Source organism: Rhinolophus sinicus, chromosome 4, assembly GCF_057876585.1.
Source record: "Rhinolophus sinicus isolate RSI-liver-muscle chromosome 4, RSI-T2T, whole genome shotgun sequence".
Taxonomy (NCBI): Eukaryota; Metazoa; Chordata; class Mammalia; order Chiroptera; family Rhinolophidae; genus Rhinolophus; species Rhinolophus sinicus.
Genome location: NC_142504.1, coordinates 9,289,748 through 9,311,318, shown reverse-complemented (window position 1 = coordinate 9,311,318; position 21,571 = coordinate 9,289,748). Strand labels below are relative to the sequence as shown.

Below are 21,571 nucleotides of genomic sequence, written 5' to 3'. Positions count from 1 at the left end.
AAAACAAAAATAATATTTAAAATAATAGTAAAGGACAAGAAACAGAGGTAAGAATCAAGAAGTACATAAAAAGACCAAATACAAAATATTTGGTAGTAATAAATATAGATGGTTAAACCACACCCTTGTTAAAAGGAACCCTAATACATATTAAACAAAAAACAAATGAATATAATCTATCTACAGACAAACCTAAAGCCAATGATGAAGAAAGCTAAGAAAAATAAAACAGAGGAGGAAAATATATACAAAGAATATTAATGGAAAAGAATAAAGGCATACATGTCAGGGACTGATACCTGCCAATTCCAAATGTCTTTGCTTAACTAACTTACTTAAAGAACCCTTATTTTATGGGGCATGACAATATTCCCAACTTCCTTTGCAAATAAGAGAGGCCAAATAACTAATGCAACAGAAGTGGAAGGTGCTGGGGGAGGTTTCTAGGAGAGCACCTTTAAAAAGAGCTGAGTACCTGTTAGATTTCCCCCCTTCTTTCCACCTTTCGTTGACTGGCATACAAACACGGTAGAACTGAAGTGTCCATCTTACAATCACATACTGACCTTAAGGATGAGAGCGATTCACCAAGGATGTCAGAGCAGGAAGATACAAGGAGTCAGGGTCACTAGTGACATCATGGAACCACTCCACCGACCCTGGCCTGCTGCTACCTCTTTTTGTTTAGTTTTGTTTAGTTTTAGGTGTACAAAACAATGTAATAATTAGACATTTACACCCTTCACAGAGTGATAACCCCCCCCCAATCTACTACCCCTCTGACATCATATATAGCTGTTACAATACCATTGAGTATATTCCCTATGCTGTAATTTACATCCTGTGCCTATACATATGTACTAATTATAGTTGACATTTAATATTATCTTACTTCAGCTTCAGGTGTATAGCACAGTAGCTGCTACTTCTTGACTCTGTTACTTGAGAGAAGCAGAAAAGAAAAACAACACAAAACTATCCCTCTTCAACTACTCTTTTTCAGAGCTCTGTTTCTTGCACCCAAAAGCAATTCTTAACTGATACAAGATCATAAAATCAATATAGAACAAACCAAAATCCAAGGTGAAAAAAAGATGAAATGTGACAGAGAATCACTTTTACTTGCTGACTGATATAATCCAACATGAGTATGCGCCATAAATTTTCTATGACAATAATATATCAAAATGTACAGAGGTAAACCTGAAGGAAATACAAGGAGAAACATAAGATTTCAATTGTAATTGGAAGCACAAGCAAACTTGTCTGAGTCTTTAAAAAATCACATAGAAAAAAAATAATAGTAAGGAAATTGAGGTTCTAAAGAACACAGTAGATTAATAAGGGTGCTTGACACATACACAATGAAAGCATTTGTGTGTATGTGACTACTTGTCTTGTTAAGAGAACTCCATGTTGTTCCAAAACTCAATTATATAAAAATTTAAAAATATTTCAAAATATAGAGAGATCTTGTCTTCAAAACATAATTCAAGAAATAAATAAAAATATGAAATTGCACTGGATTGAACAAAAATATCAACATTTGGAAAAAACTCACAAATACGTCTTTTGTCTATGAAGAAACGAAAACTCACAACATTTATTGTAGAACATAATGAAAGTAGAATAATATGTATCAGAATCTAAATGACCTTGCTGAAAGCATATTCAGAGGAAATTCATTGCTTTAAACATGGAAAAGTGAAAATAAATGTTAAGCATTCAATTGAAGGGTTCAGAAAAAGAACAGCAAAATTAAGACTGAAGAAGGGACAGGTGAAGAAGCAGCAGTTGCAATTGTACTTCAAGAAATTCCATTGAGGAAATTATCAGACAATTACTCAAAGATGACTGTTCAGTGAACAGTTTTCAAAAATCAGACACAACTTAAATCTCAATTAAGACGGGGATGATTGTAGAAATTGTGGCAACATTACATTTTAGCATTACAGAGAGACACTGGAAATCACCATTATTATTTATTGACATAAATAAAAGGCTACCATATGTGAATTAAAAAAGGAGAATGTAAAGCCGAGTATATAGTGTGGTCTCACTTGGGGACGGAGGAATACATTGTCAGTTAATATAACGTGTGTCTTTGCATGTCCAGGTATTCACTCAGAGCAGGAAAGTTTCACTGTTAAAATTTTAAAAATACAACCTAAAAACATGGGCTGCTAAATCATATTTCTTCTTGTGTCCTCTTTAAAGTAGAACACTACATTCCATTTCTTTAGGGAATATATCTCTTAAATCACTGCGACATGTGTAACCTCTCGTACCTATTAGAGCAAGCAATTACCCGATGTAATACTGCATTTATCTTTTCTCCAGGATCCCAAGGATTTTCTCCTCCCTCAAAGCAATTTTCTCTCAGAGGCGACTATTATTTCATACTAATGATTTAGAGCCCTCACCACCACAGGGCAAAAATAAAGGAACCACGGAAAGTGAACTGGCGTGGACAGTCAACCATCGTTTCTAATTCTGTTTCTCTCCTGGAAAAGCTCCCCTTTAACCAAGAGCTCTCTCTCTCTCTCTCTCTCTGCACCTTTGAAATGGGGAAACTTGCACCCACTTTAAATTAATATTCTGGGAATTCAATGTCACCTCCATAAGCACCCCGCACAGTGATTAGGTAGAATCCCCCCGTTTCCCTCCCGCAGGTCCTTTCCTACTCCTACCTGCGTAACTCAAACTCCTCTAACCAATCCGTGTTTACTCAGATTCTAAAAGAGGCTCGTAGACAGTCAAAGTGCAGCAGCTCTGTTACATCTTACTCAGGCGCTATCCTGTCTGCTGCAAGCTCAGGCTGCCGGTTCATTCCTTTGAGAGAAAATTCACCCGGGGTGGAGTGTCTGTTAGCACCTTCAAGTTAGTCTCTGCAGACAGTGGCAAATCCTGGTATCAGAGGTTCAAAATGTACCACGGGAGCTTTAGTTTTCTTTATCCTAGGCCCACACTTACCATTCTCCTCGTCGCTGGAAAAAGAAAGCTTGTGTGCTTCATCCAAAGTCCTCATTAGGTTGGTGCAAAAGTAATTGCAGTTTCAAAGGTTAAAATAATTGCACAATCCTCAACTACTTTTGCACCAACCTAATAAAAACACCAAAACCTACATTTAATCCTCAAAACTATGATCTTTGCCTCCTCTGATCTCAGAATACTAATTCTCCCTTGGAAATGAATCACACTCCGCCCAGGGTCACTGACTGCTTCTGGGTTGTTTTACTCTCCTGGGATTGAACCTGGAGCATTTCTGTCCATTCTTTGCAACCAAACCATGACGTCCTCACAGCACTGGACATCATATGTTCCTCGTATGGCAATTGCTTAAACAGATTTCTTATAACCAACAGTATTTTTCAATTCAGTCCCATACGAATCTTTGAACAGATTGGAGGTATCAACAAACAACTTGGGACTTTGGTAAGAAGAGACTATTTAAAAGGATTGTTGCCCGAGAAGGAAAGGCACCATTGCAACAAGGAGAGTCAAGGGTCCCCACCACGATCTCTGCAAACATCTCGATGGTTAGGCACAAGTGTGTGTGTGTGTGGGGGGGAGGTACAAAGCCGGACAAAAGCAGATGCGGTGAAGAGAGATGAATGACAGTAAGAAAGACAACGTCTGCCCCAACCGTCAGCCTATTCTAGTGAAAGGCTGTTAAGGAGGCATTAGAGACTGGCTCAGCCTGATGGGGGGCCCAGGGAAGGGCAGAATCTTAACCAAAATTTGTTTAACCGGTATTTTGTTCCAATTGAACAATGGGGACGCAACAGTTTAGCTAAACATTTATGAAGCAAAGAAAGGGAATTGGAGGACGTGTCCAGCCTTGTAATAGGTGTAGATGACCCACCAGGGGGCATCATGAGTCTGAGCTGAGTCATGGCAACTACGGTTACTTGCAGTAAGCCGTTTCTGGAACAAAAAGAAATGGTTAACGTCTCTGTTTTCCACGATCACAGGGCTTAGGTATAAAGTTCAATGTTGTCAGAGGATACAAAGAAAAGAGGCAGCTTCTTCCCTTCAGGAATGTGGGGACTAAATGAAGAGCCCAGAAAGGTTTACACATGTACAAATAAATAGTCATAAGAAGGAGAAGGAAAAAGGAAGACCTGAGCATTCATGCACAAGCATTGTATCATTGAATTCTCCAACACCCTCACAGTGCAGTGATATTATCACCCCAGTTAACTGGAAAGAGAGGGCTGGGGGTGTCCATGGACTCACAGAAAGGAGGTGGCAGAGCCAAATTCAGATCCAGATCACGCTGGCAGCCCAGGTCATAGTCAATAAATGAAAATTTCAAATAGCGAATGAGTTCTGAAACGGTCCAGCACTATCCAGGCGCTCCAGAACTCTCTATCTCATTTACAGAGAATTAATGAGGAGAAACCCTTAGACATTCAGACTGCAATGAGGCAGAATGGCAATCCCTATTGAGATGGACCCCAATAACCATCAAAAGTACATATATAACAAACAAAACAGAAATAAACTCATGGATACAGAGAACATTTTGATGGTTGCCAGATGGGAGGGGGGTTAAAAGGGTGGGTGAAAAAGGGGAAGGCATTAAGAAGTACAAATCGTTAGAAAATAGTCATGGGGGTATAAAGTATTGCATAAGGTATATAGTCAATAATATTGTAATAACTATGTATGGTGCCAGATGGGTACTAGATTTATCAGGGTGGTCGCTTCGTAAGTTATATAAATGTTTGATCACTATGGTTCACCTAAAACTAGTATAATATTGTGTGTCAACTGTAATTGAAAAATAATACAATTATTAAAAAAAAGAAACCAGTTTAAATATTGTGCCTCTAATTTTTATTCCAAAGCTTATAAACTTTTTCCCTTTTTGCACTACAGAAAAACAATATATTTGTTCAAGGATACAAATATTGCAGCCAAGGCTCCCATAATAAATGAACGAAGCAGGAAGCTGGGGGGAATTCATGAAACTTTGAGCATCTTACTTCAAACCTCTCCATTATTCTGTCTGCTGAAGTTGAAAGTCTTGTTCCAGGGGCAAAACTTTTCATCCTAGGAAGGTTAAGACTTAAATAAATAAAAAAAAACAAGTGCCCCCTACCAGATAACTTCAAGGGGTATGTGGCTGATGTGAGACTGATTCTGAGCATAGATTTTCATAGTAGAGATGAAGAAAGGCAGCCAGTAACCTGGGAAAGGTAACCTTCACCTAGAAAGAGAAGAAGCTGAGAGTGGAGGGCAAAGAATACAAAAAGGCCTCAAAACAAAACCAAGAAAATCCTGCTTCTTCATAATGATCAAAATATGGCAAGATAATATTTCAAAATAAATGTGCTCCTTCCCCTCAGTACTTATACAATCCCATTACTTGTAGCCCAAGGACATCCCCTCCCCTAGCAAACATAAAGGGCTGCACACTCATCACTGCTTTGGAGGAAAAGGTAACTGCAGGACGGCTCATTTGGCAGCCAATGGTAGGAAGCTCTACAAAACCCAAGTCAACTCCCAGCTGTCCCTTCGTTAACATCTGGTAATTGCCCATAGTCAACAAAGGCCAGCCTGTTCCCATAGACTGTCCTATAGGGGTAATGCTTATCTGTGCCTGGGATTTGGGGAAACTCCCCATCTTTAACCCACTGTGGCCATCAGAGGCCAGCTGGGAGCAGAGCCAGCCTGAGTCTATGTGGTCCCTGACATTGGCCACACACAGCATTTGTTTTAGCTGAAGCTTTAGATTCTCCATCAGTGTGAGAACACTGCCCCTGTCTCAATAGCTACTAGAGATTGGAGAGTGACCAGGCAGTAAGGGAGGTTCACTGACTGCCACTGGCTGACGTGAGGTATCCTCATCCCAAGTAGATGCTTACATAGATCCTGATGTATCGGGAAGGGGCGGAGGAGACCAAGGAACACAGCACTGAGCATGCACCTGGGATATGGGAGGAACACAAAATAGAAGGTGAAACTCCCAGGATGCCACCTCTTTCCCAAAGGCCCACAGCAGGAAGAGCAGCAGGAAGAGAGAAGGACACCCATTAAGTTCGTCCAAAGTGGTTTGTGTGAATTTCTCTCTTGATATTGCCAAGCCTCGGTAACATCTTATTGAGATGTCCCAGTCCAGAATCTGTTGCTCTCAGGTACAAGAACTAACCTGTGAGATCCGCCTCCCCGAGGTCAGGAAAGCAGAATGAATTCTAAGGGCAGAGAAAATCTAACAGGCAGAGTTGGACCTTTCTAATCCGTCCTCGCTTCCTTACCTGGAAATTCTACTTCCAGGCTCTAGCTGGATAGTTTTTAAGAAAGGCAATAGTCCTAGAAAGGTGATCCAATTGCACATCTGAGTGCCTCCAAACTGGAGGTTAACTATCACTTCCTGTTGCTGAAAATGAGAGAAGAAACCCTGGCGGCCCAAAGTTAAAGAAATGAAAAAGTTTCCTCCCGCTCTCTGCTCCACTGAGACTACGGGTGTCCAGTGACTGAAACTGGGTCTTGAACAAGCAGAGCCCAGGCATGATGTTGGGCTCACTGTGGGTCCCAGCAGTACCAGAAGCAGCCCTTGGAACCAGACAACGAGGACAGCAGCCCTAGAAATAAGGCCGCAGGTAACAAAAATGGCCAACTGAGAGTAGGGAGCTAGAGGTTGCTGTTCTCCTAGGATAGGGTTTCTGTTCCCTGGATGCACATTAAAATCACCGGAGAGCTTGAAAAAGATCCCAGTGTCCAGGCTGTGTGCCAGAACAATCTAACCATGACTTTTGGGGATGGCACCCAAGTATTAGTATTTGTAAAAGCACTTCAGGTTGTTCCATGTGCCGCCAGAATTGAGGACCCTTGTCCTGGCGAGCAGTGAATGCGTAAAATCCAGGACTTTGAGGCAACTCCCAGTTTCTACAGGAAATGTAGAGATTTGAGGCTTTGAATTGAAAGGATCTATATAGCACATGTGAAACAGGAGCAGAAAAGCAAAATCTGAACAAATAATAGTGAAATTTAAGCCCATGCCAGGCACCACCCACCTAAGGGTTTCTTAGCTTTTATTTTCTATAAATGAAATAAAACACTATGCATTCTGTTGTGTCCAACTCCTCTGTAATTCAAAATTTATAACTTTCAGACTTACACATGTTGTTACTTGCAATAGTAGGTCACTCATTCTCATTAGTGCATGATTTCCAATGTCTGAATATACCACAATTTCTTCATCCACTTTACTGTTGATGAGCCCTTAGGTAGTTTCCAGTTAGGGGCAATTACAAACAAAAGTGCTCTATTCATCTTTACATTTTTTGGTTAACCTAACTACGTATTTGTGTTGGCTATGTTCCTGGCCGTGAAACTGTGGGTCACAGAACAGGCCTGTGTTCAGCTTTACATAGCACTGCCAAAACGTTTTCCAAAGCGTGTGCACCAATTTATATCACTACACTAGTGTGTGATACTTCTATGAGGTCTGACAATTAAGTTCACGAACTTGTTGCAACGATGTTGCTAGCCTGTTTTTATATCAGAGGGATTATTCATTATGAATCTGTACCAACTGGACAAACAGTTAACCAAGTTTACTATTTGGAAGTGCTGAAAAGGCTGCGTGAAAAAGTTAAATGACCTGAACTTTTCGCCAACAATTCACGGCTCTGGCATCACGACAATGCACCAGCTCACACAGCACTGTCTGTGAGGGAGTTTTTAGCCAGTAAACAAACAACTGTATTGGAACACCCTCCCTACTCACCTGATCTGGCCTCCAATGACTTCTTTCTTTACCCGAAGATAAAGGAAATATTGAAAGGAAGACATTTTGATGACATTCAGGACAGCAAGTGTAATATGATGACAGCTCTGATGGCCATTCCAGAAAAAGAGTTCCAGAATTGCTTTGAAGGGTGGACTAGGTGCTGGCATCAGTGCATAACTTCCCAATGGGAGTATCTTGAAGGGGACCATAGTGATACTCAGCAATGAATATCTTTTTTCTAGGATGAATCACTTTGTCTAGGATGAGTTGGCAAACTTAATTGTCCGACCTCGTATGTCTCGCACACCCTTCCCAAAAACACATGGTCTTTCCCCTCTTTAGGGTTCAAGCCTTTCTGGCGGGTGTCTTGTGGTTTTACTCTAAGTCCTGTGACCCATCAATGCCCCTCTCGCTTGTGTGGACTCTCTGGGGCTCCTTTTCGTGTTGCCTGGATTATGCTAACGCTTCCCCAGGAAACTTCATGGAGCCACAGTCTTTCATGATGATCACTAAACTTCTCAGACCAGGTGTCACTAACCAACGGCTGTGCACATTGGCTCGCAGAGCATTTTCAATGTAAGTAACCAGTACTATGCTTGGATACAATACAAGCAGCTTAGTTCCTATTTTATACCTGACCTGCTAACATGCTAACTTCATGCCTCCATAGGCACTTGGGATTTGGTGCAAATCCGTGTATGTTACAGTGAAAGCACTGCTGTCTAGGAATTTCTGAAGACATGGGTTATCATCTCGTTTCCATCACCAGCTTTGGGATCTTGGACAAGTCACTCCACCTCTCAGAGCCAGTCTTTTCTGCTGTAAAATGGAAACATACGGACACATTCCCTGCCTCCCTCACAGACTGGTTTTGGATATCAAATAAAAGGATATTGAGGCATTAAGTATTTACCGGGCACCATCCCCAGTCATTACAAGGCATCGTGGCTTATTGACAAACTCAGACCCCAGGCTTCTCAGAGGACTGCCCCGTGTAAAACTAGACTAGAACCACAGGTGTGAAATACAAATGTGCTATTTGCTGATGTTTACTGAACTAATGTGCAGGCTACGAAGTAAATGGCTGGTTGAGGATTCTAAGCCGGAGGGCAGCCCAGCTGAAACAATGCATAATTATGATTTGATTTCAGAAATGCAAACAGGACCTCAATTACTCTACCTGCTGATTAGTCTAAATTCCACTGTTGCTGAAACTGGAGGAAAGAATGGGTGGCAAGGGTCCATTCTGGAAGTTACAGAAAGCACAAGTGGGCAGGGAGGCCTGTCCAGGGAGTCACATGGATTGGCTGCAGTGGGCTCTGATCTGCTCCTGAGATGAGGCCGGGGCCCGGGGCGGGCTTGTGGGGTGATGAGGCTGTGCCAGCTCCTGGATCACAGCTGCTGAGGAGAGAGCAGCACGTGGATTCTCCCCGTCGTCAGGCAGAGCTCTTCAGTGAGGTGGGCTCCGGGAGGGATCTGTGCCTCTGCTCAGCCGAGCTCCAGCCGGAAGCCCTGGGAGGCAGAGAAGGTGTGGCTGCTGCCGGGCTCTCAGGAGCAGCCTGATCGTTCCTCGGCTGAGGGTGCAGGGACAGCCAGGCTCAACGCCTCCTGAGCCATGCCAGCCAACCTCACAGAGGGCAGCCCCAATTCCAAGGGGACCACACAGATGCTGGATTCTCATGCAGTCCTCTGCTTCCCCACAACTTTCCCGGAAGTAAAGGAGGAAGAGGAGTGGGGCTCCTTCTACTACTCCTTTAAGGTAAGGGGCCTGCCTTCCATTCTGAACACCGATTTTAAATAACCCATAAAATTTAAGAGACCCAGTTAAAGGGTAATGGCTAACATTGTACATGGGTGCAGTTTATTTTCTTTACTAAAAAGAATAAATTAAAAAAACTGATAAGGAAAAGCAACAAGTTTTTTATACCGTGCAAAGACCTATATTGTTTCTTATAAATACAGGTCTTTTTCTTCTCCTGCTGCTGCCGAAAATATGTGAATTGTGAGTAACATTCATGAGTGCATGATTTTCAAATTTTTCCTCCTTTCCTTGGTGAAAGCACGTTTAATCAATCCTGTGGTAGTGCTAGGAAGGTCTGTGACTCTTAGGGGTTATTGCTGTGAGGTTTTGCCAGAAACGCCAGAGGTATGAAAGCCCACACCCCCTAGGACAGTGCCTGATGCCAGGAGAGATACAGCAGCAAGGAAAGAAGGAAGGAAGGACCACACTTTCTTTCCTGATTCTTTGCACTATCAGTGGGGAATAGATTCTTGGACTGGAGTGAGCAGTGCCACTGTTTGCAACAAGTTGTCTCCGAGAACAAATAAAAGTTCAAGAGTTAGATGAGTTTTCACCTTGAAAGTATCTAAAAGTCACGTGGAGGCAATGATCCTCATTAAACTAACACTTCCCTCTTCTGCTACAAGACTGTGTCAGGAACAAACCAGGCATCTGGAAGACAAGTTTCCTGCTTCTGGGGTCAGAATGCTTGGAATGTCAGGTTATTTCACATGCTGTCCGGTGATGCATTCAGTCATTGCAATAATTCCCAGGTCTCAAAGTGGTCCTTGGTGCCATAAAGGAAACTATTTCGAGAAAAATTCTAGCAGGGTTTTTTTGTTTTTCTTTTAACCCTCTTTGGTGTTCTGGAAGTAATTTGGTTTGTACTCAACAAGGTAGATTTACTATAACATCCACCTCTCTACTTAAGCTTTGCTTCCATGCAAACACTAAGAATGAAACTTTCCGCAGGGATCTGTCCCTAGAGCCAGCCTCACACTCCTCAAGGATCAAGACACTCTTATAAAACAGCAGAGCCCGAGTAAGTCACTTAGACTGGCTTCACGGGACACAGTCCCTAGGGACCACCCCCTAAAGCATGCGCCCGTGCAGCCAAGCTGCCCGGCTCCACAACAGTAAATAGACACTGAAATTGGAGTTTGTTGCTATTTACCATTGACTGAACAATCCCCTCTGTAAAATCAGCCTGCAGACCCAGAGATTCTACCTTGGAGAAGCAGGCTTTGTGCACCCAGGAGGCACTGGGCTCCTGTGAGTGATGCAGCCTCTGCCGCCTCTTTGATATTTATAGAACGTGACAGCAAACAGAATGAAGAGAGACTGGCCATGGCAAAGGGCTAATCATGGGCAATAAGGCAGTTGTTCTGAGACTCAGGCAATAATCTCTCTCAGCTGAAACCTTATTTGCCATTTTTTGAATGCACTTCCTAAGGGGATGTTTTTAATATTCGGACAAACAAATCCCCGTTTTCTCCCTACGAGAATTTGTACTCTGTCCTAGCAGATAATGGTCTCTAGGCACTGAAGAGAATCACATCATTCTTATCTCTTTCCTAGTGATATGTCTGCCATCAAACAACTGGACCACTGGACAAAGAGAGAAGCAGAAAGGAAGGAGTGATGTGTGGTCAGGAGCTTAGAAGATTCCATTTCATTTTTTGAGAGATGCAAGCATTGACTGAAAACAGTGAGAAAGGGGAAGGGATTAAGAAGTACAAATCGGTAGTTACAAAAGAGTCACAGGCATTTACAGTACAGCATGGAGAATATAGTCAATAATTTTGTATAAACTGTGTATAGTGTCAGATGGGTACTAGACTTATCGGGGGATCACTTCATAAATTATGTAAATGTCTAACCACTACACTGTACACTAATATAAAATAATATTGAATGTCAACTATAATTTTTTAAAAATAGTCATGGGGATATATAGTACAGCATAGGGAATATAGTCAATAATACTCTAATAACTATGTATAGTGTCAGATGGGTAATAGACTTATTGGGGTGATCACTATGTGAGGGATATAAATGTCTAATCACTATGTTGTTTGTACACCTGAAACTAGTAATAATAATAGTAATAATAAAACAGCACCCAGAACTTAGCAGGTTCCTAATAAATGTTACCTAAAAAACAAACAAACAACATCAACAACAAAAAATAGTGATTTTAGTTACGCAGCAAATAGTGGTGTTTGTGGGAACCCAGCTTAAACGACTTAGTGTCACTTATTTCCATGGTCCCCTTTGAGCCACAAGCAGTTTTGATGCAGAAACAGTTCTGATGAAAAAACAAAACAAACAGAAGCCTGGTTTACTGTGATGCTTTTATCCCACATACTTCTCAACAAGAGTCAGAATTGTGCTTCTTTACTATCTTCCAAGAATGCCCATTAAATCCCCATTGCCTTTACCAAAAGCAGTACAAATTTAATAAAAATAAAAATGATAACAGCACTAATAATGAAACAGCCATACACCTGTTTTGCTGTGGGCTATCTTGGTGATGGGAGTCTTTCTAAATGACTTCTGTAAAATATCTCATTTAATTCTCACAACCCATGGTGTATTCTTCCATCTGGAATTGCCTTCCATCTTCATCTGTGTTTGTCTAAATTCTACCCACTGTTTAAGGCCCATCTTGGGTTGCTTCCTCCATGAAGCCCCCCTTGACTCACCCCTCCTCTGAGTTCCAGTAGTTTCATGGAGTGTACTTCTCTCCTTGCCACTTAATCCAACTCTGACTTCAACTGCTATTTCAATATGTGTCAGGTAAATGTGTAATAGTCATTAAGCTCTTTGATGTTTGTTTTAGATTCTCTCCAGAAACCAGCAGCACCCTGGGCATACTCAATAAACATTTACTATAGAAATGAAGTGTGATGTTCTGTTTCTGTCAATTGCCTACAGTCAGACTGGGCAGCAGAAAGCTTGCTTTCTCAGTGACAGAGTCGGGGGGCCTTTTTAACCGCTACTCCACAGATCAACCTGTGCCTTGCCTGGTCTCTACCAGCTGTACTCACCAAAGTCCTTCTCTGCAGATACATTCAGCTCATCCTGATCTCATTTCTAAGCCATCGTGACCAAGGCAAATTATAGATCTCAGTGGGAATTAGTTGTGGTATCATGCACTGGTACCCCCTACCTGGTTTAGCCCTGGGGAACCTGTACCCACTGCATCGCGGCCTTACCTAGTCTCAGCTGTCTTGCCTCAGTCTACATGCCTGGGCTTCTAATTAGTTTCCTCCTAGCACTCCAGTTCTCCTCTGAACCCCAAAGCCCTCTTGACAGAAGACAAGTTATCCCTGTCTAGATCTTACTAATTCTTCTTTCACAGGCTGAAAGCCTTTTCTTCCTTCCCATCGCCAACCCCAAACTGTCGCCCTGCTTCCCACTGCTCTAACCTGCTCTGCTGTCCTAAGCACGTCATTGGATAACAGAGGGAGGGCGGGGGTGGGGGGGGCGGGATGAGTTCACCACCTTCTTCCTCTCATGAACTTCACGGGACTGACACTACGTAGTCCTGGGTTCAAGGTCCTCAGGTCAGGCCCTGGTTTCCTTCATCGTTTCTAATTTCTCCTACTTTCACAGTCCCACCCAGCTTACCTCCTGAATTCCTAAACCCCAGCATTAAGGAATTATATGGGCTTCAAGAATCTACCAGAAGTTTGCAAGGAGGATGGGACCTGGCTTATCAGAAAGTGTATAGGGCACCTGAATGTAGAGCTGTCCAAGCAGAAAACAGAGATGAAATAATAGCTTCTTCATAATAGCCTTTAACTTTGCCAGTGAATCCACCAGCAGTATTTCCAAAATCTCTGATTCTTAATGATAATAACATTAATTCAAAGCAACTGGGAGGGAACCTGTTTCAATTAGTAAATTGCCGAAGTGATAAAATAATGCAAATGAGCTCAGTTCTATTGCTCTTAGGTGAGGGGAGAAACAAAAACCAAGACTGCTAAATATTACCTAATGACAATCTTTTATTGAAAATCTCCTTTGGTGGTAGTTACAAATGATATGCAATTAGTCTAACTATTGTTTATATGTAAATGGTAGCTTCTAAGTGCTTGAGGGTGATTGGACACACTTTGTTCCCCTTGTTTGCTCATTCTCCCTGCCTGCTGTCTTCCTGTTAATTTTCCTAGCACATCCTCCCTCCATTAATACAACAGAAGCAAATTCCAGTTCAATCCATGTCCCAATTATCTCACACTAGGCTTGACGCAAGAGCTCAATCTAAGCAGCTTAAGTATACTGTACTATGCTTGTTTTCACATTTAGGTTGGAGATTTATTTCAAAGGACTGATTCTAGCTACTGAGTACCAGCATTTTCACCTTCAGTGACTGTAATTTCAACTCCTCTATGCCCACTCGCCTGCTTCCCTGAACCCTCCTCTCCTGCCATCACATCCCTTTGGGACTTGCCGATCTCTCGTCCTGCCCAGGACAATGTCAGTGATGCTTTTCCTGGAACCCAGGAGCTCTTGATCCCTGACCTGCAAGTTATAACAAGGGGTCTTGCATTTACAGCATGTATTTTGTCCTCTTCTACTTACTTCCACTCAGTATGTTCATTTTGAGTTTCTGCAAGTTGAATAGTGCAGCTGTTCATAAGGAAATGACTAGGAGATTTGCTCAGTGAAATAATTATTAAAGGTCTGCTATTTACTGCCTGTTTCTGCCACACAGACCTGACACACCACTTTCGAATCCCCTACCCTCGGTAAACTCCACCATGTCCAGTTTCATTCTGTGTCATTGACAAAGGCTCAGACATTGCCTCTTAGCTCCCAAAATCGTCATGCAGTTAGTTCCCAAGTCATAGGAGTATGCTCTAGTTATAAAAAAGGAAAACTTCATCAACTGAATTTCTCTTTGTGTAACTAATACATCTGGTGGCAGGAAACATGACCTTGCTTACTTCTGAGTAAACTCAGTCATTACAGAGTTTTTCAGTCTGTGAAGGGCTTTCCCATCTTGAGACTTAAGTTCTAAGGGGATGTACTTCTGTAGCGTGTTCACGTGTGTGTGGTGGGGCTGAGGGAGGGGCCCAGCCTAGGGAGGGGTCCGTGCAAGTTGGCACCAGCTGAGACGAAGAGTTCCTTCTGGCCTTCAAAAGTGGTCCTCCTGGTTCCAGACCCTTGTTTGGATCCCCATCTGGCCCAGGTCAGGACTGCACTGCTTTCTGCCGCAGTGTCCCTCTGTCACATTTTCTTTGGGGACACAGGTGCTCACAGCTCCCTCTTTCCCTCTCTCAATCCTGGCTAGATTTCTGTGTCCTTACAGGGAATGAAAAGTTTCTCCTCTTCACTCCTAGTTCTGGGCAGCAGAAAATAAAGTGCTGTTGTCTCTGGTCCTTTCTCTGACCAGGTGGCCATCCTACAACTCCCACGCAATGATGGCTGGGAAAATTCCCAGGAGCTGCCATTCCTGGTTCTGATACAGGAAGCACCCTTCTAATCCTGAGCTCCCAAAGTTAGCAGGAGTTGTCTCTTCCTCTCTTTTTGTGCTAACCTGTGGAGGTGGCAATATAATATCTTCTCATCAGTGTCTAGCTTTCCTCACATCCTGTACCACTCTTGTACCATCTAACAATCCCATCTCCCTCAGCCTACTTTCTCTGTCGTGGGGAAGTGATCACTCTGTGTTCTTCCAAACTTCTTATTCTAGGCTCTTTGCTGTGAATGCTCAAAAGACACATCCTCTTGCAAGGCAAAAAAGCTATTTCTCTTCGTGCTATTACGATATCCTCCATGAGGCATTTTGAAAGCCTGACTCTGACTTCTTTCTCTTCGTCTGCATTGAAAGAGTAAAGATTGTACCCTGAGGACACATGGAGTAAAGCTCTCTGACTGCCTGGCTGGGGCTGTTTTATTAAGCAAGTAGAAAAGAGCCCATCTATTAATATTTCAAAATGTCATCCAGACATCCTTGAAATAATTTCCTGTTCATATAGGGGGTAGGAATGTTTTGAGCCATGAACTCAAGTGGACAAGAAATGTAATTTTATTTTTCTGTGCCTGAGCTGAGCTTCTCTCTGGGTTCCTCAGTCCACCTGACTATAGGAAGTGCAGCCTAGTCGTCCCCAGGTAAACCCGGGCTCCAATCTTCATCATGTTTGTGAGGCAGAGGCTCTAATCACACAGACTGCTGGGGTCAAGTCCCAGTGCCATCACTATCTGGCTGTGTGACCTTGGCAGTTTGCTTTTGCCTGTGCCTTGATTTGCTCATCCAAGAAATACTAATAACTGAATGTCCCTTGGAGGGTGGTCATGAAAAGTTAAGTGACTGAATGCTTGTGAAGCTCTTAATAACAGGGCGTGTCCTGGAGTACAGTGTTCAGTAAAGGTGAGCTATTATATCCCCAGGAATTAGTTCTTTCACTCTTTTCCCAAAGCTCCTTCCTGAGAGGTGATGAGTTGTCATCGTCTGTTTGGAAGAAGCTCTGCAGACTCTAAGAGAAATGTCTGCAGGCTGAAACTCTCCAGGACTGCCTCAATAGGCATTACATCCTCAAATACTGATGGTGAATTGAGCTGTTTCTTTTCTTTCAATTAGACCATAAAAAATATAGAATAAAATATTTAGAGAAGATTCCATTTCTCATTTTATCATCCTGATATAATGTCTAATTTTTATCTAGACAAGCTTAATGGCCCAACACATGAAGGGTTGTTTCCAGAAATGGAAAATGATGCCCTATCCAGGGAAAGAAAGAATGGGCTTCTGTGCACCAAAAAAGACCTTCTGGGCCACGAGAAAGCAAAACCAGCATGATGAAGTCACTAAGGAGTAATCGGGGTCCTTTTCTTTCTCATTTTGGCAATATTGATGGCTGCCTAAAAATGATGGATCTCTCACTCTAGTCAGCACTTTACAGCTAACAACATGATGTCACATGATCTCATTTGAACCTCCCTTCAGCTCTAGGAGGGTTTAAAGTCACATTTTTGTTTTCTTTTAACCACATGTGAACGTGAAGTCTAACAGAAGTTAAAGTGAACTTCCCAAAAAGTAACATAAAATAAGAAACAAGGAAAGAAGGAAGGAAGGAAGGAAGGAAGGAAGGAAGGAAGGAAGGAAGGAAGGGAGGGAGGGAGGGAGGGAGGGAGGGAGGGAGGGAGGGAGGGAGGAAGGAAAGAAGGAAGGAAGGAAGGAAGGAAGGAAGGAAGGAAGGAAGGAAGGAAGGAAGGAAAGAAAAAACTTTTTAAATATGATTCTTCTGCCGATTTTAGTCAGGATAGATTAGGTTCTGCAACAATATAGATGAACCCCTGTATCTCAATGGTTGAACACACCAAAGGTTTATTTTTTTCTCATGTCATAGGTGTAAGCAGGTCACTTGTTCTAGAACAAGGGGTTTCCAAACCTTCCCTTATCTGTGTTGGCGTTAAATGACACAGGACTTGGACTCCAATCCATTGGCAAGAATGAATTAGCTGATGGACATGAGAAATGTGGCTTCACTGAACACCCTTTGAGTGGGAACACAGTACACTGTTTTAAAGCTTGGTTTGATCTTCACCTTCTGCAGGATACAAGCCAAACTCTTCAGCCTGGCCTGCCGGCCTTTCACCGTCTGAGCCGACCACCGTCCCTGCTCCTAACCTCACATCTTGTACCACACTGCATTGAATATGTCACCATACTCCAAGGAAATGAGTTTCTGTTCACCTTGGGCAGAAGTGCCTTTCTCACACCATTCTCTTCTGATATCTCATCTAACCTCACTTCCCCCTCTTCTGTGCAGCCTTCAGATTCGTTCAGTCATCCAACACCATCACTACCCTTCTACTCACAAAGCACAACCAATCTCTGTGCGACACGATTCATCTCCTGCCATGCATGTCTGCCTACACACATAAACGCATGCCCACCCACACACATAAACACAGATACACACACGCACTAGGAGTCAGTCCTTTAGGGGCAGCCCTAGATCTCACTACCCTTAGCCTAGTGTTTGCTACACCGTAGATAAATGGTCAATAAATATTTTGTTGAACAAAAGAGCCTTTCGAGAAACAATCTGCATAGCAAGTTTTTTCCTAAAGGCTCAATACTTTCATGTAAACAGTTTAGAGCGGATGGAGTCTTACTCCTTATTCTATAAGCCATTAAGTTTGGATTGGTAAAGACAGCATGATTTGGGGGAGTCCCTGACACCACGGCAAGCTACAGTGGAGGGGAAGCATGTGTAGACAGATCTTTAGACCCAAAGCAAACAACATCCAAGGTCTGTGTGTCCCGCTTCCTATGCTACCAGCTCTGGTTCCGCAGGTGAGGCTTGGAGACCATCACCACTGAGCCCGAAGCCACCAGGCAGGTACAGGGAAAAGCACATTAACATTCATATGTCTTCTCTTCATTTATGTGTTTCAATGCCTGATGGTAGAAGTTCAGCCACACAAATCTGCTGCAAGCTACACAGGACAGAGGGCACCGTCTGTGGACAATAGGCTCGTCTTCAGTGGGGTGAATGGATCCAGCCCTGTCTACTAGGACCCCAATCAGGCAGTCACACATGACTCCTCTCTGCTGGACACTTCAATTTAGGACATTCTTCCTGAGTCCTCGCCCTGAGCCCCTCTCGTGCCCCTTTCCCACACCTGTTGTCCCCTACGAGGATGTTCACCTCCGTGCCCTGGCCTCATAGGTGCGTCTGCTCTTCATTTGCTAGCTCCCCCAGGTTTCTTTCAGCTACTTATTGTGAACCTCCCGGATGAACTAAAAACTATAAATTGAAAGTATCAGGATCTGAGCTGTGATCAGCCCTCGGGGAAAAGATTCCTCTCACCTTACCTTGTTTACTAGCACATCCAGAACAAACAATCAAACAAAAAGCACAAATTCCCACGGGATTATTTTTTTAATTATATGGATCATTGGAAAAAACAAGTGTAGTTTTTTGATCTATAAAACAAATGTGGGCCCCTGGCATTTCTGTTTCTGGTGACATTTGAGGATTCACTAGTAACCAGAAAGCTGAATCAGACACTTATGCAAATGGAGTCCCATGCACCCAATTCCGATTGCAATGAGAACAGTTAGGCAGTGGGAAATTAACACAGCTAATTAAACATGAACTATGACCCATGGCAGTAATGATGAAATACTCCAGGCCAATAATTAACCCTTTCTGGTCAGAGTAGGAAGACCTGATGTAGTTATTTAATATGGCCTGGAACTAAGGAATACATGTTAGGCCGTCAGTCACTTCCCTGTTCAGCCCCAGTTTGAAGGTGTTAAAGCTGCTGTAATCTGCCACCTGTGATGATGGTGTGGAGAGGTAGGGCAGAGACAGTTCAGGCAATGAAGACAATGGGAGAAAATCCCACGTGGGGAAGAATCTTCTCTTGGTAGCAAGTTCTTCTAACTCAGGACAAAGACCCAGGGTGGTCCTTGCCCCATTTCTGAAATAGTTGATTTTTAGGAAATTGGTCCAATTTCTCCTTGTAAGCTTTTTTCTGCTCTGCAACCACCTAATGTTCATGGGCAACCCCTATCTGTCCCCATTATCCTGAAAGATTTTCACCCTCTGCCTTCACTCATACTTTTGCCAGACACCCTGCTTCTTTGCTTGGCTGCTTCTCATTTTTTCAGACTCAACTCACATATTAATTTCTATAGGCTATATCTTTTGACCAACCATGACCAGCCTCTCCCCAAGTTCTACCACATATCCTTTCTTTGAGATCTACGATATCTCCCTTACAGTGGGTCACATTGAAAATTTTTGTTGACATCTATGCCTCCACTATCACACTATGTATGAGCTCCTGTCTTAGCCTTCCTAATATCCCCACAGTATATTGAACTTAACTACTAGATTCTCAATAAATGTTGGTTGAGCTTGATTATACAGAATGCAAACCAATGTAATCATGTTCACAGCAGCATGATTTCAAGTTTCGCACTTCTGGCCTGAGTATCATTTCTACACCAAAATACATATGGCAAGGTTCTCCCCTCAGGATAAATGCCTCCCTCCTCTAATGTACTACGTGAGAATTCACAGAGTGACACTTAACCCACAACTATCTAGAACTGCCATCCACCTCAACAGACCCAGGCTGTGACAGCACCTCCCATCCCATTCACATTCACTATTCCTCACACAGGAGGCCCCCTGTCAGTTCGCCCCACCAGCCCCTAGTCAGAGGATGCAACCTACATTCCCCTTCTGGATACCTGTAATGATATGAAAAGCTTTACAAAAATATAAAACTTCAATTAACATCCACTCTTATGTGTAGCTTTATATCATTGCTTTATTTTTTGTAATAGTAATTAATTAAAAAGCCTTGTTATATGTTTTCATAATTGAATATTAGAAACAAAGCCTATCCTGGGTAATCCAAGATGGAATTCCCGTAGCTCTAGGTAAAAGAGATAGAAAAGGGAATGCAGACAGATGGTTGTGATGACCATAATTCAACTGTATTTGCAAGAGTGTCTCTGAGCTGTGTTCCCAGAAAGGGTGGTAAAATTGTAGGTTTTCCAAAGGGGCATCGTCAGGAGGAGCTGGGGCAGAGGCCGAGGTGAGCCTCCTGAGCAAGCCCAGTCCTACCTCCCTGCCTCCTGGTTGACTGTTACTTGCTGTTACCACCTGGCAGTGTTTCTGAAGCAGCAGGTGGGGCGAGACACAGAGAGAAGTTGGGACCAAGCCCTGAATGAGAGGTTCCCAGCTGTTTGGACATGGTTCCTACCCAGGGGTCTCCAGAGCCGGTGACCGTATCTCATCCCGCAAGTCTAATTAAGGAATCCAAAGCTTTGCTCTCTGTTCCTACCTGTCTCACTTTAACTTGTCTGCTCCTTGTGCTACATGGTGAGTCACCTTCAATGGAATTAGACATTTGAAGATCTTTGCTTTGGATATTTCTAACTCACGCACACAAATTAATGAGGCTTTGAGCAGCCTCAGAGACTGGGTGCTGTGACAGAGAGGTGGCGCCCAGGTCTCAGTGACAGGACAGCAGAGTTTCTTTGACTGCTCGCTGGGAACTGAGGCTGAATTATAACCTTACTGAGACTTCATTTCCTCTGTTGGGAAGGAAGATATATTTGCTCTTTGCTGTATTTGAGATGTTCACCTTCAACATCACAGAAATAACAATAATCTTAAAATGAACCGTGAAAAAGTAAAGGGTATAGAATTCTCTGTGCTCCCGGGGCCATATGGTGCAGCTGTATCTTGTGTGACATTTATGATTACTGGCGTGTGGACGCACATTGCTCCAATGTCCATCCATTCAGTCACATATTGAGAGCACTGACTTTATGCTCAGTCCTGGCGGAAACAGTCATGAAACTGACCCGGCTCCAGAAACCCAGCTTCAGACAAGTTTTGGGTCGGAAGGAAAATGAAGATTTGTTTCCCAGTTGAAAACGGAAAGTAAATGAGGCAACTTCACTGTCTCTGGCCCCAAATTGGAGCAGAAAACCACTGCAGTAATGAGGACATGGACTTTACAGTCAAACAAAGCTGTGCTCAAACCCCAGCTGCCCCACATATGAGCCAGGAATTCCAGATTAGTAACTGCTCTGAGCCCCATTTCTTACCTGTAAGGCTGAGGACAGTGACATCTTTTTGGTCAGGTTGTTATGATGAAGTGAGCAATAAGGAAAGTGTCTCAAACAATGCTTAGCACATGACAATCCATCATGGACTGTACAGTACAAACTGAGTAAGTCAGGTGCTGGATTAATGTGAGTCACTCAGATAATGTTAGTTCCCATTCACCCTACAATTGTTCAAGATCCTTTAGGCATTTTTTTTTCTCCCAGTTTCCAGAATTGCACTGGAAAAGAGGATCATTATTCCTCGGGTTCGGATAAATCATATCTTCCTCTCCAGGCAAGTCTGACGTATCCAGTTTCAACTAGAGTCACCCAACTACATGTCCTGTACTTCCTGAGATAATTCTCATATCAAATAACCTTTTCTATGATCCTTACATGTGGCCCTGCACTTGTAACTAAGCATATATTCACCCACCAGATATTTATTAAGCAC

General features: G+C 42.8%; 1 protein-coding gene across 1 annotated transcript in view; it reads left to right on the top strand.

Annotated features, from left to right (window-relative positions):
• The first annotated feature begins 9,114 nt into the window (after positions 1-9,114).
• Positions 9,115-21,571, top strand: part of NPSR1 (neuropeptide S receptor 1) — a 106,803-nt gene continuing 94,346 nt past the window's right edge. Inside the window, exon 1 of the mRNA XM_019726369.3 lies at positions 9,115-9,500. Coding sequence (XP_019581928.2) covers positions 9,357-9,500 — 144 coding nt within the window. The 5' untranslated portion in view covers positions 9,115-9,356. The remainder of the gene's footprint in view (positions 9,501-21,571) is intronic.